Genomic DNA, 22,813 nt, shown 5'->3' with positions numbered 1-22,813 from the left:
AGGGCTGACTTCTGCAGGGAATCTGGCCTTCAGAAACGTTCGTGGTGCACATTGCAATGCAGTGAGGACCTAAAACCACGTGGTCACCACTGGGCCTGAGAGCGGTGCTCCGATCCACAGCCAGCAGCCCCTGACCCCAGTCAGCTGCTTGACAAAAGGGCTGGAATGGGCTTCCCTGGTGGCACAGTGGTTGAGAGTCCGTCTGCCGATGCAGGGGACGTGGGTTCGTGCCCCGGTCCGGGAAGATCCCACATGCCACGGAGCGGCTGGGCCCGTGAGCCGTGGCCGCTGAGCCTGCACGCCCGGAGCCTGTGCTCCGCAACAGGAGAGGCCACAACAGTGAGAGGCCTGCGTACCACAAAAAAAAAAGGCTGGAACAAGAGCAGGGGCCTGGATTGCAGCCAATCCAAGAGCTCTAGGCAAACCCAACGCCAGTGCGGGCCTGCAGCACAAAAGGCTGGAGGACTACCGTGCTGTGACATGCAACAGGGTAGTCTGACAGCTTTGGCCACCACATTCCCAAGGGTACCTGAAAGGCTAGGGCTGGCGGTCACCTGTGCTCTGCTGAGGCATGGGGCTGCCAGCGTGGGCCGCTCAGCATCAGCCTCCAGCTCGGCTCAGTCGTCCTCCACACAGGGGAGCACTGACTCTTGAGGTGACAGAAACTGGACCTTACTGAAAAATGTCCATTAGGTAAGAGGGTAAAAATGCTCAGAAAGATAAGGCTCTTCTGATGGCAGGGCATACAGAGAAACAAGCGTCTCTAGATGGAGAAGTGCCTGGGGAGAAAAGTAGGGGACTGAGTGGACGCTTGGGGGTGAACATCTGAGGACTCCTGAAGGTTTCGGGACATCCCTTCAGAGGTAAAGGTGTGCTCCTCAGCACGTCATGAGCTACCTGCCTTCCAGATGCCCCTCTTCTAGGCCAAACTCTGGTACTGAGTCCCCGACGCTTAACACTAGGCCTTACAGTCACTACGGGGCTAAAAGCCTCAGGCCGGGTCCTGCCTGGTTCCATAGGGATAAGCCCAAGGAGAGGTAACTGATAGCACTCGCAACTGACAACGTTCCTGGGACAACTGAGGAAGGATACCAGTGATGTCCCGGGTCAGAGGTTCCCAAATCCAGTTGGGCAGAAGAATCTAATGGGCAGAATTTTTTAAAAATATAAATTCTCATCACTCAGCACCAGAAAGAAATGAAGTACTGATGCACATGACAACTTGGGTGAATCTCAAAATAATGATGCTGAGAGAAGCCAGACAAAAACAAATATATACTGTATGATTATATTTAGACAAAACTCTGGAAAATTCAAAGTAACCTACAGTGACAGAAAGCAGATGGGTCGCTGCAGATGGGAGAGGGTGGAGGGGCTCTCCCATCAAGGGGGCTTCTGGGGGTGACAGATACGTTCACTGGTTTGATTGTGGTGATGGCTTTGCAGGTGTATATCTATGGCAAAACATACTACCTTGTACACTTCAAATATTGTAGGTCACTTATACCTCGACAAAGATGTTTAAAAAAAATAAAGGTATACACACTGCAGTCCAAATGAATTAGAATCTCTAGGGATGGGACACAGGAGGCTTTGTGTTTAAAAGCCTGGATTGTAGCTAATCCAACAGCTCTACCACAAACCCAATATCCCTTACTTTTTAAAAATAATATTATATTAAAAAGTGTACTTTTAAAGGCAACTCACATGATTCTGATACAGGCAGTGACTGCCAGTCGTTTGAAGATTGCTGCCCAAGGCACTCACTGCATCTTGGTTTGACGCTTAAATGGTGAGTTATTTCATATTTAAAAAGAATTTTGGGGGAAAAATTATACAAAAACATGTCCTGAGGTAGAAAAAGTCCCTGACATATTGTCAGGTGAAAAAAAACAGCTATAAAAGAGTAAGAAGAAAAGTAAACAATCTATTTCTACAATTATGATTTCTATCTATATCCTTAACCACTTCTTTCTGAAATGATACGCAGCAAGAGATACGGAGTAGAATGCAGAGACATTTTATATCCCTGGTACACATTCTCTATCTATGTGTGGGATTACAGAACAATTTTATTTTTCACCTTATGAGAATTTTTATTATTATACTCGTATGTAATTTATAAATTTTGTAGAATGAACATGCATACTTTCGTGATGTGTGATCATACACTCAAAACTCTATTTTAAAATTTAGTGTCTCTTACTTATATCCTTGACTGATTTAGCTCTGTTTCTCCACTGATGTTTCAGGCATACAATGTTCATAGGTTAATGCTGAAATAGCAGCTTCTATCTCCAAAGCTGCTCTAAAATCTTGCTTTCTGGAGCAACACAGAAATAAAATAAATCTGGGACTCAGTGAAAAACTGACAGAGGGGAGGGGGAAGAAAAGAACAAACAAGTCAACTCCAATAGCTGTTTGGTGAACTCACACCGTAGTACAGTCTGCCCCAGGGAGGATAACACAAGCGACATAAATATAGTGACGGGAGCCCAGGACTCAGGAAGGAAAGCAGCTCAGATGTGTAAGCAGACTACCTTTCTATTTGCTTCATGGAATGCACAGAACTTTCTAAGGCCGATGTTCCACAAACCCCCCACTGTACTCCTGGAATGCGTACCTGGCTCCAGTGTAACATATTTTGCACAGAAGTTCCGGCAGGAGAGTGTGTGCCATACACAGCCACTCTAGACTGCAAAATAAACATGTGGAAATAAAGAATGAAAACAGCCTGAAGGAGGCATTGATAACAAACACAGTTTGCACCTTGAAGCATTAAAAACTACAGAGCCACAATCTCAAATACGTGAGATTAAGAGCAGGAAAAAAAGTTCTTTGACTACAAATACGTCCTGTAAAAATATGAATAACCACACATACACACACAGAATACACATGAAGGATATACAGCAACATGGTAACCGTGGGGCTGTATTGGTTGAGATTACTGCTCATTTCTATTTTCTTCTTATTTTTCTGAATTTCCAAAATTTTATATAACAATCATACCTTGCTTTTATTCATCAGAAACAAGAAAAATTAACATCCCTTAAAAATTCCCTAGAGCCTTCGTTCCAGAATTTTAAGACCTGTTTTCAAAATACAACATGACAAACTACGAATGTATTTAGAAACACCAGCACATTGCTGGCCAAGGGTTTACATTTTATAAAATAAATAAATAAATGTATATATACATGGGTGGGTATGTGCCTGTGTGTGTGTACAAATGGCCATTCCAAATTTAAACACATTTATAGTAATTATTTTGAAGAAAAAGATCACTATAATAAATATAAATATTGCAATTTAAATGATGACCGATCTCCCTCATTCCATAGTTTCCGCATAGGTACAATGTAGGAAGCTGACAACGGCTGGCCTGAGGTTAGCTGCAAATGGTATTCCAGGTACCTGCCAAGGTTGATTCTTATACCCGTTAAATGAAAGAGCCTTTAGAGCTCTAATGAGGTCATTCCTGCCTCTCCCACACCCTCCAACACAAAGAAGCACATTCACAGATAAAATAAAATCACTGACAGTTTAAAGAAAGTGTTATTGTAAACATACATACCATATTTAAATTTCTCTCATTAAATCCACACATAACAAAAAAGACATTTCCGCAAAGCTCCTCCAGAATGACATGAGTACAAACATGTGTACTCAGCCACTTCACAAACGTACTCTGGGGAAGAAATTCTTTAACCCCAAATAAGTCCTGCAAAATAAAAAGAATATCTCAGCATTTCCTTCTGGTGTATGGCCTCCACGTCCCACCTCACAAGCAGACACATGCCAACCGTGTCCACGGATGGCCTCAGAAGAGAAATGGCAACCAGTGGGCATTCAAACTAGGACACCTGTGTGATACGTTTACTAAGGCAATAGCAGATATTACAGATGTGTATTTAAAGTCTCAAACGAAAAAAAGAAGGCAAAAAATCACATAGGTCCACAGAAGACTTTTACAGTGGGAGGGGGCCTGAATGATCCCTGATCCCAGGGCCATCCCCAAAGTTTCATCTGACTTTGATGGATTGCTAGTGACTTCTGAGAAAGAGTTGAAACTGTGGTCGGTCAGCAATGTGTCTGCTTAGGACACATACATCTGATCCGATGCTATTGGCCAGTGGGCCAAATCCTGCCCACTGCCTTTTGGGGTTTTTTAATACTTAATACAAAATTTACCATTTTAACCATTTTTAAGTGTTCAGATCAGCAGCATTAGTACATTCACATTGTTCTGCAACCATCACTACTATCCAGCCATCTCCAGAACTCTTTCAACATCTCAGACTGAAACTCTGTACCCATTTGAACAATAACTCCCCATGCCTCCTCTGCCAGCACTGCCTGTTTTTATAAAGTTTACTGGAACACGGCCATGCTTTTCTCTATACACATTGTCTCTGGCTGTTTTCACAAGACAAAGGCAGAGAACTTCCCTGGTGGCACAGTTGTTAAGAATCCACCTGCCAATGCAGGGGACATGGGTTCGAGCCCTGGTCCGGGAAGATCCCACATGCCACGGAGCAACTAAGCCTGTGCACCACAACTACTGAAGCCCACGTGCTCTAGGGCCTGCGAGCCACAACTACTGAGCACATGTGCCACAACTACTGAAGCCACGCGCCTACAGCCCGTGCTCCGCAACAAGAGAAGCCACCGCGATGAAAAGCCCGGGCACCGCAACGAAAAATAGTCCCCGCTCACCGCAACTAGAGAAAGCCCACGCACAGCAACGGAGACCCATCGCAGCCAAAAAAAAAAAAAAAAGACAAAGGCAGAGTTCAGTAGTTGAAACAGAAACCATATGATCCACAAAGCCAAAAATATTTATTATCTGGACCTTTAACAGAAAACATGTGCTGACTCCTGGTGTACATCAGACCTGACCAATGGCCCCTGGACCTGTGCTCAAGTATTCCTGGGGCAATCATTATGCCCTCAAGGCAGATCGTCGTGTACATGTGTAATAGGAAATAGGAAAAAGATCTTCTTTATAGTGAACCCAAATTTGTCTCCTTATAATTTACCCTTTCGTTGATGCCTACCCTCTGGAGGGACAAGCAGAGTGAAAAATTCAAATGCCTACAAAGGCGGTTTTATGGGTTGAATTGTGTCCCTCCCGAAAAAGATATGTTGAAGTCCTAATTCCCTGTATCTCAGCATGTGATATTATTTGGAAATAGGGTCTTTATCAAGGTACTCAAGTTACATAGTTGGATACTGTCTACACTGAAACAAAACAATACATTTCTCTCTGGACCTATATAGGTATACAAATTCACACACAAGGTCTATAGGAAAAGACCCCAGGCTGAGCACGGTGCTTAATTCTGAGGAAGGTGCTAGGAGAAGCCTTGGTAGTTGAAGGGTACTTTATTTGTAATCTCTGAATTGTTTATAATGAAAATCGAAGGTTCTGTTATCCAAGGTATTTAAAATACATGTGGTTAGAGGGGCCCACATCTTACCTGCCTGTCTGATCACTGGTACAGAGAATCCCATCTTAGGTGAGAGTCAGATTCTGAGGTCAGAGTATAGTCTATATGTCCTGTGAACATACTTCTTAAATGGCCAAGAGACATGTGTAAGTATATATTTCTGTATAGGATTTCATATGTGTGTGTACACACCTATCATACATAAAACATAGATAGTGCGTGCGTAACAGACCATCTGGCCTTAGCTGGCTCTCAACTCCTCATAAAAACTGCTTCCTGGGCTTCCCTGGTGGTGCAGTGGTTGAGAGTCTGCCTGCTGATGCAGGGGACACAGGTTCGTGCCCTGGTCCGGGAAGATCCCACATGCCGCGGAGTGGCTGGGCCCGTGAGCCATGGCCACTGAGCCTGTGCGTCCGGAGCCTGTGCTCCGCAATGGGACAGGCCACAACAGTGAGAGGCCCGCGTACCGCACAAAAACAAAGAAAACAAAAAAAACCTGCTTCCTCCTTGAGCAAATCCTGGAGGGTTCACACATTGAGCTCCGATGAAGTTACTGGCCTCTGCTTAGGGGCCATATAATAAAATATAATAGATCACCCTCAGTGTGGTCAGGGTTGGGCATGTGGAATAGCACATCGCCTGTCTCCCATCTGCTGCCTACTCCTAGGCACAGACCCACCCTATGGAATAAAGGGCAACTTCAGGGAGGTTTAAGGTTTAAGCTATGCTCTCCTTGTAAGGTGGGTGGGGATTTGCACTGACGTGTTAGCCATGAGAACAGGGAGTTCCAGTGTGGAGTTAAGGACACCTTCCCTGGCTCCCCCGGATCTGGAAGTAGGGGTGAAAGGGGAAAGAAAAACCACGGAGAGAGGAAAACCCACTGTTCCACTGATAGCAAAACACAGGGGAGGAAGACACACCTTCTTCCTCTATAGGCCAATTCTTCAGAACCAAAAAGGAAATCTGTGAGAGAAGGGAGTGGAGGTGGGGGGAATCCAAGTACCTTAATGAGAAGATCTGAAAATCGTCCTAATTTAACTAGAGGGCTAGTAGCGAACTGGGCTGAGGTCACGGGAGCCAGGGCAAAAAACATTTTAATCTTTTTGGCCAGCTCCGGGATCCGTGAAAATGCTATGAAACCTGTGGGAACAAAAGGAAAATAAGAGAATTCCATCTTCTGGGACTTTTCTCTGAAAAGGCAAGGTCGGGCATGCGTGTCGCCTTCTAGTGGCAATCTGAGACCTGTGCAAGCAATGCCAGGAGGCAAAACTCCTGAAACGAGGGTCTCTGAACTCCTACGTGCACAAACACTGAATTTGATTAAACCAGTAAATCAAGTTTTGCTAAGTGCTTGTTTTGATTTTCAGCCTACATATGCACTGGAAGAAATCCGGGTTGCTAGAATCAGATGTTTCCCGTTCCTTTAATGATGTAAGCCAGGGAATCGAAGACTATTCCTAACAGCTCCACCCCACTGTGTCCATCCCCTACTGCCCCCCCTCCATCACCAAGAATGATGTACGAAGGTGCTCAACGCAGTCGCCAAGGACTCGAAAGGAACTTACATATTTAGAATCCTCTAGCTTCAAAATATCTTTTAGCTTCCTCTCAGGTCACTTCTTGCCTTAAACTTGGCCCCAGAATGTCAATTTTGAAAGCAGTGGGGCAAAGGACACCAATGGACAGGTCATGGAAGAACGAATATAGATGCAGAAAATACTTAAGTCCATTAATAAGGAGGGCAATTACGTCCATGTTACTTGTTGCTTGAAGCCTCTCGAGGTGACAAAGAGGAGTGGTAGTGAGGGCAAGGCAGCTTAACTACGTATAGGGAGACACTTCAAAGCATTCATACCTTTCACGTCACAGTTGTCTTCTAGGAATGTATTCTAAGAAGATTGTGTGATAGGAACCCAAAGATATGAGTCATAGGAAACGCCAACAGGGGAATTAAATAAATTATGGGACAGGTCTCTGGTACCTAATCAGAGGAACTCTTGTTTTCATTGCCTGACCAGGGATTGAACCCAGGACCAGGCAGTGAAAGCTCAAAGTCCTAACCACTAGGCCACCAGAGAACTCCTGGCAATTTTTATTTTTTTAAAACTTTGCTAAATTTTCTGTTTCTGTTTACAATGAACACATAATACTTTTATCATCAGCATAAATTAAAAATATATATGACTTTACAAAATTATTTGTAAATAAAGTGTACTATGGCATCCTTGGAGCTAGCTTTATTCCACTTCACTTTAAAAAATCAGTGTATTTCCTTGTTTTCTTTATAAAAGTCTCTGCACTTATACAACTTCCTGTTTTCTACTCTCTCACATTCCCATATCACTTAACTAGGAAAATATGTAATAGGCTGTGGTTTACATTGATTCCTTCAATCAAGGGAACCATACACCATGTTCATCTATTTATGTTTGTCTGAATTTCCAGAGAAGACTCAATATTACCAAAATTCTTTGCCCTATTCATTATTTCTGCCTGGCATTAAAAAACAAACACAAAACTCTATCTGAACATTATTTCTTTTATATTTCACTTTTAAGAAGGAACAAACAGTAATAAAACATTATATCAACCTCCCATCTTTATTTTATACATACCTATCGTGGTGCCTTGAGAATGACCCACATAATACACTTGTTCTTGGCCAGTTTTATTCAGAATGAAGCTAATTGAAGCTGGTAGGTCATAATTTGCCATCTCATCGTAACTGTAATCCAAAAAAGGAAATTTTTCATTGAGACATTGCATGCAAGCACAACAGCATACAAGTGTGCTGCTTGATGAGTTATCACCAACTGAACACAGCTGGGGAAACCAGCCCCGAGCACAGGGAACCGAACATTACCAGCGCTGCAGAAGCCTCCCTGGGCTCCTTGCTAACCATGCCTCCCCAAAATAACCACTATCCTCCTTTCTTAAACCATAAATTAGTTTGATCCATTTGGGAACTTTTCTATGAATGGGATCAAACAGCGTGTATCATTCTGCATCCGACTTCATCTTTGCCGTCACATACAGCTGTCGGCTGGTCATTGTGTAAATACATGACACTTTATTTGTTCACTCACTGCTGATGGGCATTTGGTAGTTTCCAATTTCTCGCTGTTACAAATAGTGTAACAACGAGTATATTCTTGGAGATGCCTTTGGCAAAAGCTCTCATTCCTGTGCTTCACGGCCTCGGGTAGGTTCTGGTTTTACAAATGGGGAAGCAAGCCTGAAGGAGTCATGGTGCTGACTTTCTCTAATGCCTGGTACAGAGACACAGCCCTGAACCTGTACGCATGTGTACTGACTGTAACCACCACTTGCGCTCTGCCAGGCTCTGTGCCAGCCTCTTTCCTTGTGTCCTCTCCCTTAAGCCCCCAGTGACCTTATGAGAAAGGTATTTATTATCCCCACTTTACAAAAAGGCAACAGACACAGGGCTTATGTCACATGCCTAATATCATGCAGTGATCAACTGGTAGAGCCAGAAGTAAGAGAGAGAAGAGAACTTCTAGAAATAAGAGGAGTGGATATTTGCAGGACGTGTTTACGGAGGAAGGGAGAAGGGTATGGTACACAATTTACACAGCGACACCCGCACCACCAGGAATGTCAAAATAACTAAAAATCCCTTATTGAATGTAACCCATAAATGTAATCATTTATTTATAATTTGCCTTACTGCTATTTATTAAATTCCTAACAAGGCATAAAACCTTTCATAAACCATTAGTTTCCCATCATATGATCCTGAGTTTCCTGTCGTCCCCAGTGTCTATGTTGAGAGTACCAAGGAAAAAGACCCCCCCGTCATAATCAATTCAAAGATACCTGAAGGCCCAGAACTCATCTTGGTCTATGGAGAGGGTCTTGTGTTTCCGAGACCAGGTGTTTCCCCTGCTGTTCCCCATCCACACATCAAAACCCGCGTCTGCCAGAATGAAGCCCAGGCTGGTGTTGGGCAGGTTTGTGACCCAGTTACTGGAATCTGCCAGCAAGCCATGCTGCAGGAACACAACTGGTTTGGGACCTGGAAAGCAATCATGTTTAGGAGTTAGCAGCACTAAGCTTCAAAACAAACATGATATCTTGCTAATCAGAAAAGTCACAAAAGATCACAAAGCAAATAATGAAACAGAAACAAGACTGAGGTAGCATTACCATTCCGTGGTAACTGTACTATATGTACTTGTGTGAAGGGCGCTTGGGAGCTGTACGTTTTCCTTGGGCACATTAAGACACTTCTCACACACCCAAGGTGCTCTGGGGCTGGGCCATGAGGAAGAAGACTGGACCTTAAAAGACCAGGAAATCAGGCTAAGCAAGAAAAGACCTTGGCTACATATGGGGAGCAGTGGGGCAGGACTGCCTTGTTCCAAGAGGCACTGCTGCTGGTCACCAGTCAGAGAGAAGGAGCGTGGGCACTGCGGTGGCCCCTGCTGGGGAAAGGAGAGTTAGAGCGAGGCAGAAGGAGAGCACAATGGGGGCCAGATTCCTTGTGCTGGTTCCAACCTGTGCCTCTTCAGACACTTAGTGAAACCTGAGGCTGTGCAGCCAACTTCACAGGGCAGAGTCCTGAGAAAGGAGGACGGGTTTCAGTGCGGGTGGGAGAACCGAGGAGGGGAGAGCAGGATACAGAGTGGGGCAGCCAGGCCAGGACTGAGCTGGAAGGGGGGTCAGGTGCCAGTTTTCAGGGACCAGGAGTCAGCTGCCTACCTTTTCTTTCTTTTTTTTTTTCTTTAACATCTTTATTGGAGTATAATTGCTTTACAATGTCGTGTTACTTTCTGCTGTATCACAAAGTTAGTTTCAGCTATACGTATACATATATCCCCACATCCCCTCCCTCTTGCATCTCCCTCCCACCCTCCCTATCCCACCCATCTAGGTGGTCACAAAGCACGGAGCTGATCTCCCTGTGCTAGGTGGCTGCTTCCCACTAGCTATCTGTTTTACATTTGGGAGTGTATATATGTCCGTGCCACTCTCTCACTTCGTCCCAGCTTACCCTTCCCCCTCCCCATATCCTCAAGTCCATTCTCTACATCTGCATCTTTATTCCTGCCCTGCCCCTAGGTTCTTCAGAACCATTTTTTTTTTTTAGATGCCATACATATGTGTTAGCACACGGTATTTGTTTTTCTCTGCCTACCTTTTCCTGATGGGGAATATTTCAAATTCCCCTGAAATCTCTCTGCACTTCCCTCCCTAACCCCACAGAAGGCTTCAAGGGAGAAATTTAGGAGTTGGCAAGTTGAAGATATACCAGGAAACTCTTTAAGCATCACCAACAAATAACTTCTGGATTCCCACAGGCAATTAGGAGCCACTGACACTTTCCCAGGAGGTGAGCGTAAAGCCCAGCAAAGTGCAGGCGGCCAACTCAGGCATGTGCCCACCATGCACGTGTGCTAATTATGGTGGCTGAGGGGCTTCCAACAATACCTGCAAACACCCCCACTGCAGCCCGTACCTACCATTCACCCCTGCACGAGGCTTAAAACATTCCCAGACCCCTCGCCCTACACTCCATTGAAGGGTTTCCCAAAGTTCCTATATTTTCCCTGTACATTGAACTTCCATGGACTTGGCTTTGCCTAAAACAACCACTACTGCAATCCAGGTTATAAAGAGTCTCTGTTTAATAGAAAAAGAAACAAAGAAAATATGTTTAATTACTTTGGAATTTAAATAAACTGTTTACATTAAAGGGTAATCTGTGGACATCCATTAACTCCATGCCACAATCAGCTGGGTACCTACAAAATGAAAGTAACTGCACAAGGACAAAGAGAACACACCTACACACACACACACACACACACACGCATGCGCGCGCGCGCGCGCACGAGACCATGCAGACCCCAGGGTGACAGCAAAGCCATCCAGTGTGTGTCGGGGGAGGGGGTGGTGGAGAAAACTCAGTGATTTGTTAAGACACCTGTCACGGGGGAAGGGAGCGGATCGAAGTCACTTGTTTTTCTAATTCTCTTCTTGTTTGTTGGGATTCCCCCATCCCTCACTTCAAGCTGAATATGAAAGCTCAATGAACAGATAGAAAAGATGGCACCAGGTAGGAAGAAAATAGTGAATCTGTTCTTGAAAAGCCAGGTGTTTTCAAATCTGGAGGATCCGGGCCAAGAGCTGCAAAGCATATGGCAGACCCCACGGCTTTCTCGTGGGAAATGCCAGGAGGGGAGGAAAGGGGCTGGCATGGAAAGGCACATGGCTGAGAAATGGCACCTCGGCAACCTCAGGCCTCTCAGCTGTGTCCTACTCATTCATCTGAAGAGTTTTTACTGAGAATTCTACTGTATAATAAGCAGTGCACTAGAAGTTAAAAGAAATCGAGTGATTCAAAACACACGTTACATCTTGTATAAACCTGTCCTGGTACCTACCATGCGTTAGTCACTGTGTTAGATTCAGGGACACAAAAGTGAGTAAGCCATGCTCCCTCCCCCACGGAGCTCCATTCTAGTGAAGGAGACAGACACACGATTACCTTCTAGCCCAGTGTGGAAAAGGTCAGACCACCACGCAGGAAAGCCCAGAGGAAAGAGAAAAGTACTCAGCCAGGGGAGTAATTTCGGGCCGGTTCTTAAGTAAGAGACAGACTGCCCCACAAAGGGTTCGGGTGAAGAAACGGCAGCCTGGGTTGGCAGAGAACCGGCACTGCATCCCAGGCTTCAGCCAGATGGGACCCCAGAGTGTGCTGTGAAACGTAAACGCTCCCTACAGCAGTCTGATGCACAGGCAGCTTGGGGAACCGCTGGTAGGGCATGGCGCCTTGTCTGACCTGGGCATAGAGGGGATATGAAGGACTTCTTTCAGGGCTGCACATCCTTGCAGGTGTGGCCAGCTCCCTTTCCTCCCAGAACAAAAGGGGCCTCTAAGGAGGAAGCTGCAGAGGATACAATCCACTGGGTTTCCCATGCCCGTGATTCCATTAGACATGATGGGCCACCAACAAAGAGAAAATATTAACAAAACCCATCCTGGGATGGAAAATGGGTGCTAAACTGCTTGTCCCTTCCCTCTGGCACTTAGCGAATGCAAAAGGGCAGCAGAATAGACAAGGGCACTGTGACGGGCCTACCCACATGTCTGCCAGCTTCTCCCACCTGCTCCTAAGAGGGGGGGAGTGGGGAGAAAGGAAGGCATTATGTCATCTTTCCCATCCTGCCACCAATCAAGGATTTAAGGATTTGCAGGAAAAAGAAGTTTCTCTCCAGGAGGGTTAAACCTACTGCCATTCACACCTTCCAGTGAATTACTTTAATCAGATTTCTTTTCATCCTGCTGAGAGAAGCCGATTGAATTAACAGCTAGCTATATTATTATGTACCCCTGTGCTCTAAGGCACTGTGCTGAAAATCCTATGAAGTTAGTACTATCTCCATTTAACAGAACAAGAAATTGTGGCTAACAGAAGTCAAGTCATTTGCACAAGATTGGATAAGAGCTAAAAAGTGGGGGAGCTGGGATTCGAATCTACGTAAGTCTAATGCTAGGGTCCATGCTCTTAGCGGTTTTGCTATGGGAAAGGCTAACAACAGAGAGTCATTCTACAACGTACAGCTATGGGAAAGGCTAACAACAGAGAGTCATTCCACAACATACAGAGGCCCTCAGGGAATGACAAGCCAAAGACAGAAAGCTATTTTGGAGGGAGTTGGACCAAGTGCTTGGAAGAAAGGAATCTCTAGTAGATGGATGGAGGAGACAGAGAACAGGAGGCCAGGCCACGATATGCAACCTTGCCCGCTCAGGCAATTCTTCCAAGGACCAGCCTAGCCCACACACTCCAGCACCTGCAGCCTGGTCTGTCTTTGAGTAACAAACCAACAGGTCAGGACAAGGGCTGCCTTTCCTGCTGTGCCCTGCAATTAGCTTGTCCAAACTGGCTGTACGAGGGCTGGGGGCTGAGGGAAAGGCCTAAAAGTACCTTGGCTCAGAGAGGGCAAGTGAATTCTTCACAGTCACCTACGTAGTTAGCACAGAGCCAGCAAAGAAATGCAGCCTGGTGACAGGCCGCCACGGCGCTGCCTGCCTGATGGGGCCAAACATGGGTGGAAGCCAGGAGGGGATTACTCAGCCTCCAAAAATGAATCTGCTGAGCCCACAGCCTCACAAGAGGAAGATGACCGGGTGCACGGGGAAGTTCCTCCTACCTCCCAAGCACTGGCCTTCTCTACCAGGGCAGTGTCTGGACAGGCCTCCAACTTGCTCAAAAATGGTGTGAGAAATCAGCTGAGGTCCAACAAAGAACCAAAAGAAGGAGGAAGAGAGGAGGAGATCACAAAGATCAGCGCGTTGGCATGAAACAGACTTTGGTTCTTACTGGATATGTAACCCTTTAGAATTTACTCAATCTCTCTGCAGTATCGATGTCCTTTTCTAAAGTGGGGATGGTACAATGGCTGATAAGTAATAGTGACTCACAATAATAATAAATGTACAAATGTAATAAATCATTACTAGAACGCAAGCTCTGTGAAGAAAGACAACATGAAGTGGCATTCTTTAGCCGAGAAAAGGCTAATGGCAAAAGGAACTTGGCAGACGTGATTAAGGATCTTGAGATGGGGTAGCATCCGGGATTATCCGGTGTGCCCAGCGTAATCACAAGGCTCCTTCTAAGAGGGTCAGAGTCAGAGAGAGACTGGAAAATGCTACCCTACTGGCTTCGAAGATGGAGGATGGGGCCAGAAGCCGAGGAATGCGGGCAGCGTCCAGATGCTGGAAAAGGCAAGTGAATGGATCTTCCCCAAGTGCCTCCAAAAGGCAGCCCTACGAACACCTTGATCTTAGGACTTCTGGCCTCCAGAAGAGTAAGGTAATAAATTTATGCTGTTTTCAGCCACTAAGTTTGTGGTAGTTTGTTACACCAGCAGTAGGAAACTAATACAGTTGGGGACGAGTTTTCACCCCCATTTTTCAGATAAGGACTCTGAGGCACAGTGTGGCTAAGTAACCTGTGCAGAGTTGCACAGCCACCAATCCCAAACCAGGACTCAGAGGCGGGCAGGATGTCTCCTGGGCCTGAAGAAGAGAGAGACCTGGCTGCTTGCTAGTTTGGCAGGAGCCTGCATGACCTAAAATCTTCTAGAAAAGCTTAGAAGACGGGCTGTAAGTGGCATAAGGGCCCCCCATCTCCTTCTGCAAAGGCAGGTTCTAGACAAAATGGCAACAAGGACCTGGCTTATGGTGCACACGCATCCCTGGCACCCCATACTGAGTAATGCAAAGTCGGGATCACCCCTCACTTTAGACCTCCCTGCAGCCATCCATGGGATTGGACAAAGCCAAAGTCCAAGGGCTGGTTCAACCACGCCAAAGATAGGTTGTCGATCACCCAAAGAGCCAGGGCCCTGGGGACTTCCTGAATCTGCCCTGACTACTTAAGACAAACTCTAGGCAGCACTGTGGCATCTGGTGGATTTGTGTTATTATTACTATTCATCAGTAACAGCTACCTATCACGCACCACGTTTCACATGGATTACACTGTTGCAAAGAGAGCTGTTAAGATCCACCCCCACGTTACAGATGATGCCTGGAGAGAGAGGTTAGGTAACCTGCTCTGAAACAATCACCTAAGCAGTGAGCCAGAACTGAAACCCAAGTCAGCCACATTCTAAAGTCCTTGCTTGTAACCACTACTCTGAAGAAAACTTCATTCAAAAATAAAGAGGTAGGGGACAGGGGGAGTGCTTATAAATATTCCGTTTGTACGTGGCCACTTCAAATCAAGCCAAGCACTATTTCCTAAAAGTGGCTACATATCAAAATCATCTGGGGGCACTTCATGCACATTTCTGCCCTTGGTCCTGATTTAGGGAATCAGGAAGTCCAGAGACAGAGCCTGGAAATATTTATTTTCAGCAAGCTCCCTCAGCTCTTCTGATGTAGCCCATCCATAGCTGTGTTCAAAGTGGATTCATTAAAAGGGGAGCATGTCCAGTCCTCTGCTGCACCAGGCTGGCCCAGAGAAGAGGCCAACCAGACGTGAAGATCCCGGGTCCGGCATCCAAGAGGCCCCTAAAGGTAGTTCTAGGGCCTCCTACTCCAGAATAATCAAGAGCAGACTTTTATTTATCCACAACAGGGGACGACTGGGTGAATTTTTGTAGTCTAATTCTAATTTGAAGAATTGGCCTCAAAGACAGCACAAAACACTGTCAACAAATAACATTAGTGGGAAGGCTCGGCCACAACACCTTATATTCACTGGAGGGAGAAATAAGGAGAGGCTTATCTCCAAAGCACTCATCACCAGGAACTTAAGCAATGGAAGCTGGTACGCAGGTTATCTAAATCAAGCACTTTGCACGCTGTCCCTTGATCAGAGACATTGCTGCAGTGCTAAGAGCCCAAGGGGCAGACATGCCATCACAAGCCATGGGAATCCTGCCTTTACTACCAACCACCAGCTACTTTATAATAAGCAAGTTAATTAACCTCTGTAACCTTGGTTTCCTCCTCTGTAACAGGGGGTAATAAGAGCCCTTACATCCAAGAGCTGTGTGACAAGTCATGTGACAGTTCACAGAGTGCAGCACATGGCCCACCACAGGAAGCGTTCAGAAAGGCATGCAGACCTTGCCACTGCCCAGATCACTGCACTCACATTTCATAGTCACCCTGCTGGAAAGGGGGTGACCCTCGGCAGAAGGAAACACAATAGTGCCGTGATCACAGAGCAGGGAAGAAAAACACCCCAACCTCAGAATGCCATTCGCCCCACCAGCCGCAGTGGTGGTCACTTTGATCGCTAAGCAACAAGAAGGCAGCAATCGGTCCGTCTCATTCACTGCAGCCTCCGTGGCACCCAATGCTGAGTCTGCCATGTGGTGCTTGCTCCAGGCAAATTTGATGAATAAAAGCAATAATGAAGGAATAAAGGAAGGAAAGAAATTAAAAAACACCCAACAGCACATATTCACACACACAGAGATACCCACCCCACATATACCATGTGCGCTTTCCAGGGCACTGCCTTAATTAGTTTACTGTGTACCCAGGATGACACCACGCCATTTATGTTATCCTTCCTATGTTACAGACAGGGACCCTGAGGCATAGAAAAAAGAAATGATTTGCCCAAGGATGTAAATACAATTAGTATATGGTGGAACCGGGAACCATGTGATTACGTGACACCAAAGTGCTTGTTATCTCCATGCCAAACTGCCTTTCTGCTTCCCCTGCCCTTCTCTGCTACCACAGCCTGCCTTCAAACAGAGGTACGGTGACTCTGAGCTCAGGAAGATCCTTAATTCAACGTGCTCTTGGGCAGGGAACATTAGAAAGTGCAGATGCTTCGGTCAACCCAGTCCCCAGGAGGACCAGGACTGTAGAAGCAGGTAGACTGAAGCCTTGGGCCGGAGAGATTATCGAGTAATCAGAAAAGGTTTGGGCCCTCCGAGAGCTCATGGTCTAGCGGGGAGGACCGAGGTTATAAGCATCACCCCTGACAGAATACGCTATTATTTATTGTCTTACCTGTCTTAACTGCTATGAAGGAAACACACAAAGAGCTATGAGAATACGTGGCCAGGGGTCAGCCTGAGCAGGTGTGAGAGCTGGGGAACTCCTCGCTGAAGCGACATCGAGGTTAGGCAGCAGGCAGGGAGGGAGTACTGGAGGAGGGAGGGGTGCCGGGCACAGCGCTCTCTTCCTTTCCACTCTGACTCTTAGCCCCAGCTCCAACCTGCCAATACGAGACAGCTGTGCTGTGCAGCTGATGCTGCCTCGTGACGCTCTGTTACGCAGAGGGTCTGAATACCGTCCCCTGCCCGGTGTGCCATCAAGGTCCAAGTGAGCCTGGGAGTGAGCTCAGGGAGCTAGAGTCAATAAGCCCGGGCACTGACTAATGGCCCTACGTCTGTCCAGTGCCACTGGGAGGAGGGGAATTACATCCCAGCTGATCAAGGCCTCTGTTTAGCTTGTTAGAGCACTGCGTTTAGGAAATGGTTTCCTTAGGAACCACGTACAAGGGAAGAACAGAAAACCCAGAAATTGGTCAGAAACCTAAAACGTATAATCAAAACAGAGGTTTTTTTTTTTAAACCATAGCCTGATGGTCTTTCCCCCCAAAACCTAACTCACAAGCCATGTTGTGAATTTTCAATTATGACTCAAAAAGTTCAACGGGCAACCCCACGGCAAAGTTCAAAAACCCTGTTTCTGCACGAAGGCAATTACTCACACTCCAGAATGCACTTCACTCACCAGACCATCAGACACATACTGCTTTTCAGACATAAATGTTCCACGGTTGGTGCTTTTTTTGATGATTGCTTTATTTTACAGTTTATTTCCTAGTTAGGCAGAAGTAAGTCGGCCTCGCTGTTACTGTTGCTATTTTATGTATTTTAGGCAAGGCCTTTCTCTATTTCTTTGTTTTAACCAACTAAAATAAATACGCTGACTATCACAGGATCAAGTTGCTCAATACTTACTACATAAGGCCGCACACTCCAGTTCAAAGAACACTGAACCCGGAGTCAAACTGGCTGGGCCACTAACTTTTGACCTAAAGCAAATCCCCTTCCCTCTTTGAACCTAACAGTCACGTCCAGTAAAATGAGAGTGTTGCTCTAGAACCTGGGTTCCCAAACCCAAGGATTTTCCTTTGGAATCCACTAGAGAGTTATGTTAAAAATGCAAGTTCGGGCTTCTCTGGTGGCGTAGTGGTTGAGAGTCCGCCTGCCGATGCAGGGGACACGGGTTCGTGCCCTGGTCTGGGAAGATCCCACATGCTACGGAGCGGCTGGGCCTGTGAGCCATGGCCGCTGAGCCTGAGTGTCCGGAGCCTGTGCTCCACAATGGGAGGGGCCACAACAGTGAGAGGCCCGCATACCGCAAAAAAAAAAATGCAAGTTCTCCAAACTGCCGGCCCAGGCAGGACTCTGAGATCCTTCTAGTGCCAGCATCCCGTGACTTTCTGAAATAAGGCTGAGCAGATTAAAATATAACCACTTCCCTATAAAGGGTGAATTTCTGAATTTCAATTCCCTTATTGGAGGTAGTGCAAAGTAGGGGTAGCTCAACACTTGATAGAGAAGTTTGCTTAACATTGAGAAACAGCCCACATACACTCCACAGGTCACTAACAGTTTTCTAAATACACATTTCAAGCTTCCTAATTAGTAGAGGTCTGACCAGACAAAGAATTGCCTAAATCAGGGGATTCTTTAAAACAGTGTGGTATTGGTACAAAAACAGACATATGGATCAATGGAACAGAATAGAGAGCCCAAAAATAAACCCACACACGTATGGTCAATTAATCTTTGACAAAGGAGGCAAGATTATAAAATGGGAAAAAGACAGTCTCTTCAGCAAGTGGTATTGGGAAAGCTGGACAGCTGCATGTAAATCGATGAAGTTAGAACACATCCTCACACCATACACAGAAATAAACTCAAAATGGCTTAAAGACTTAAACACAAGACATGACACCATAAAACTCCTAGAAGAGAGCACAGGCAAAACATTCTCTGACATAAATTGTACCACTGTTTTCTTATGTCAGTCTCCCAAGGCAATAGAATTAAAAACAAAAATAAACAAATGGGACCTAATCAAACTTACAAGCTTTTGCACAGCAAAGGAAACCATAAAAAAATGAAAAGACAACCTACGGAATGGGAGAGAATATTTGCAAATGATGCAATAGACAAAGGCTTAATCTCCAAAATATACAAACAGCTCATACAGCTCAACAACAAAAAAACAAACAACCCAATCGAAAAATGGGCAGAAGACCTTAGTAAGACATTTCTCCAAAGAAGACATACAGATGGCCAGTAGGCACATGAAAAGATGCTCAACATCGCTAATTATTAGAGAAATGCAAATCAAAACCACAATGAGGTACCACCTCACACCAGTCAGAATGCCCATCATTAAAAAGTCTACAAATAACAAGTGCTGGAGAGGGTGTGGAGAAAAGGGAACCCTCCTACTACTCTTGGTGGGAGTGTAAATTGGTAGAGCCACTATGGAAAACAGTATGGAGGTTCCTCAGAAAACTAAAAATAGAATTACCATATGACCCAGCAATCCCACTCCTGGGAATATACCCGGACAAAACTATAATTCAAAAAGATACATGCACCCCTATGTTCATAGCGGCACTGTTCACAATAGCCAAAACGTGGAAACAACCTAAATGTCCATCGACAGATGAATAGATAAAGAAGACGTGGTACATATATACAATGGAATAAAAAAGAATGAAATAATGCTATTTGCAGCAACATGGATGCAACTAGAGATTATCATACTAAGTGAAGTAAGTCAGAAAGAGAAAGACAAATACCATAAGATATCACTTATATGTGGAATCTAAAATATGGCACAAATGAACCTGTCTACAAAACAGAAACAGACTCATAGACATAGAGAACAGACTTGTGGTTGGCAAGGGGGAGAAGGGGAGGGAGAGGGATGGACTGGGACTTTGGGGTTGGCAGATGCAAACTATTACATTTAGAATGGATAAACAACAAGGTCCTACTGTAGAGCACAGGGAACTATATTCAGTATCTTGTGATAAACCATAATGGAAAAGAATATGAAAAAAGAATGTCTATATGTGTATAACTGAGTCACTGTGCTGTACAGCAGAGACTGGCACAACACTGCAAATCAACTCTACTTCAACAAAGACAATTTTTTTAAATAAAAATAAATCAGGGGATTCTTTACTGAGTCCACACAGCCTCTGCATCTTAATATAAAATCTGTGTGCGCACAAGTGTCTATTTTATTTTACTAGAGAGAGGATCCATTGCCTTCATGCACTTCAGAATCCCAATTCTGAAGACTGCCCGATATACCTCTTAATTAGGCCACCCACGCGGGGAACCTGGTACTGCTGGCTGTGAGGAACACAGAGGTGACAAAGACACAGCCTCTGCCTTCAAAGAGTGGCTGCAGGGAGGGATGGCGGGGAGAGAGAAGTACACACGTGAGTTAACCCCGAAGCAGAGGAAGAAAAACACCTCAGGAGGGGTGTTAGCAAGGCATCTGGGAGTTTGGAGGAAGTGTGTCTCCTTCATGCTCAAGCAGCATGGAGAGTTGGCAGTTAAGCTGGGTGGGGCTGGAAGGACAGAAAAAAAAAAATGTTTTTAGGAACGCATAGAAATAAAGATGGTGGGCAGAGTGAACACCAATCCAGAGGGTTGTGTCACCAGCTGAGGCCCAGGGAGAATTTAGCAAAAGGGAAATAACTCATTTGGATTTCAGCATGTGAGAGAGCAGTTCTTTGATACTTATCACAGATACAACTTCAGTTATACCATTTGCAATCTGGCTATGGTGCCAGTTTAAACCTGTGCAGTTGATAAATGATAAATGTTTCTTAGATGATGGGTAAACACAGCTGGCAACCAGTGGTTCTCAAGCACTCCTCGTAAACCTTGTGAAAGAGGTATTCTATCCCATTCTACAGAGGAAGTCACCGTAGACATCAGAGCCCATAACTGTGATCACTAGTTTGAGGAATCATGAAGTTCTTGCACATATCCATGGTGAACTTCAAAGGTCCACTGCTGTATAAAATGAAGGTGAACAGTAAAGACAACAGCTAGGACAAAATACTAAGGAATGGTGTTATCTTCATTTATGAGGCTCATGAAGATTGCTGAGTGGCAATATCATATAATTATACCTGGGCTCTACGAAGCTTAATCCTGCAAAACTACATAAGACGGATGAGAACAGGGAGGTTGGCAGAAAGGAGAGCAGTTGGCATGGGTAGAGGAGCCATGTGGCCAAGTCCTGTGATCATAAAAGACTTCCAGTGATCCCCAAGTGAGGCTCTACATACAATCAGAGGGGGTCACTGAGACAGGACTGAAAGATGCTCACCACACAGCTTTTTTTTTTCTTTTTTCCTGCGGTACGCGGGCCTCTCACCGCTGTGGCCTCTCCCGTTGCAGAGCACAGGCTCCGGAAGCGCAGGCTCAGTGGCCATGGCGCACGGGCCCAGCCGCTCGGCAGCAATGTGGGATCTTCCCAGACCGGGGCACGAACCTGTGTCCCCTGCATCGGCAGGCGGACTCTCAACCACTGCGCCACCAGGGAAGCCCTCACCACACAGCTTTAAACTAAGGTTCCACAAGGAATGTGGTACCTATAAATAAATAGCGGAGGTGACATCGGCAAGATGGCAGAATAGGAGATCCCCAGCTCTAGCCCCCTCACAGAAACTCCAACTTAGCAACTATCCACAGACAAGAATGCCTTTGTTAGCACCCCTGAACCCAGGGGTAAGGTTACAGCATCACAGAAGAACACAAAAACTGAGAAAAACTACATTAAGAAGGGTAAGAGGAATAGCTTCACTTCATCCTTGATAAATGAATAATGTTTTAATGTATCTTGTAATGACTTATAAATGGTACAAATGTATGGCATTATTTTCTTAAAAGCATTAATTTCTTAAAAGATAAGCAGACTGAATTTCCCTATTCCTGTTTTGAAATTCTTTCTCTCTCTCAGGTTCTAAGCTTATTTCAGATGGCCAAGTAAATGGTCACAAGAGCATAAGGTACGATGGTGGCCTGGCGAAGAGAAGAAAGAGCTGAACTGAAGCCATATAACAGGGGAGCCTAGAGAGGACCTGACAGCTCCTCCAGGATGGGAGTCAAGAGTGACTATGCAGTTTCTGGTCTAGGTCCAGGAGGACAAGGGTGTGATTAATAGAGGGGGAAGTCAGGAGAGGAAGGGGCATGGATGAGCTGGGTTCCATGTTGGGTGTGAAGGATTGTGTGTATTCTTTTTGTCTATCTGGCTTAAATAAGCCAAATTAGTACCACTGACAGCACTGCTCCTGAATGGGAGTGAAGGACAGTGCAGAGCCTCAGCTCCGCGCTCTGCCTTGGACCATGGAAATGCAAACCATCAGAGAAACACCTATGTAGTTTTCAGGAGAATCACAAATTCCTTTAGATAACTAAGTCACTCGTCACAGATTTCCTCCGAAACTCACCTCTGAGCTTAGCTCACAGCAGGTGTTATATACATACCACTGATCCTCTACAGGGAGGCCTCTGCAGAACAGAGGAAAAGGGTGGGGACTTAATGCTATCACCAGACTTAGTTTAGAGTGCATTCAGTCTGTTCCCCATTCTGAAAACCAAGGGTATCCACTGCCCCAATCCACACACCCTTGCCAATAAATGAATGAATATAGAATATAACCCGTAGAACCAGAGAGTGATAAAGACTAATGGGGAACTTTGAGATCATCCCAGCCAATCGACTGTTTTTACAGATGAAGAATCCAAGGCGTACAGAGGAGAAAGCACAGAAGTATTTAGGGGCAGGCGGAATTC

The 22,813-nt window shown here is 45.4% G+C and overlaps 1 protein-coding gene across 1 annotated transcript in view; it reads right to left on the bottom strand.

Annotated features, from left to right (window-relative positions):
- Positions 1-22,813, bottom strand: part of LOC112399586 (lysosomal acid lipase/cholesteryl ester hydrolase) — a 36,001-nt gene that overhangs the window by 5,603 nt on the left and 7,585 nt on the right. Inside the window, exons 4-8 of the mRNA XM_024744833.1 lie at positions 9,291-9,489; positions 8,069-8,178; positions 6,457-6,593; positions 3,578-3,724; positions 2,624-2,695 (exon numbers count right to left, since the gene is read on the bottom strand). Of these exons, the coding sequence (XP_024600601.1) occupies positions 2,624-2,695; positions 3,578-3,724; positions 6,457-6,593; positions 8,069-8,178; positions 9,291-9,489 (665 nt within the window). The remainder of the gene's footprint in view (positions 1-2,623; positions 2,696-3,577; positions 3,725-6,456; positions 6,594-8,068; positions 8,179-9,290; positions 9,490-22,813) is intronic.

Source organism: Neophocaena asiaeorientalis, unplaced genomic scaffold, assembly GCF_003031525.2.
Source record: "Neophocaena asiaeorientalis asiaeorientalis breed wild unplaced genomic scaffold, Neophocaena_asiaeorientalis_V1.1 scaffold131, whole genome shotgun sequence".
Taxonomy (NCBI): domain Eukaryota; kingdom Metazoa; phylum Chordata; class Mammalia; order Artiodactyla; family Phocoenidae; genus Neophocaena; species Neophocaena asiaeorientalis.
Note: the sequence above shows the minus strand (reverse complement) of the source record. Positions and strands in the feature narration are given on the sequence as shown.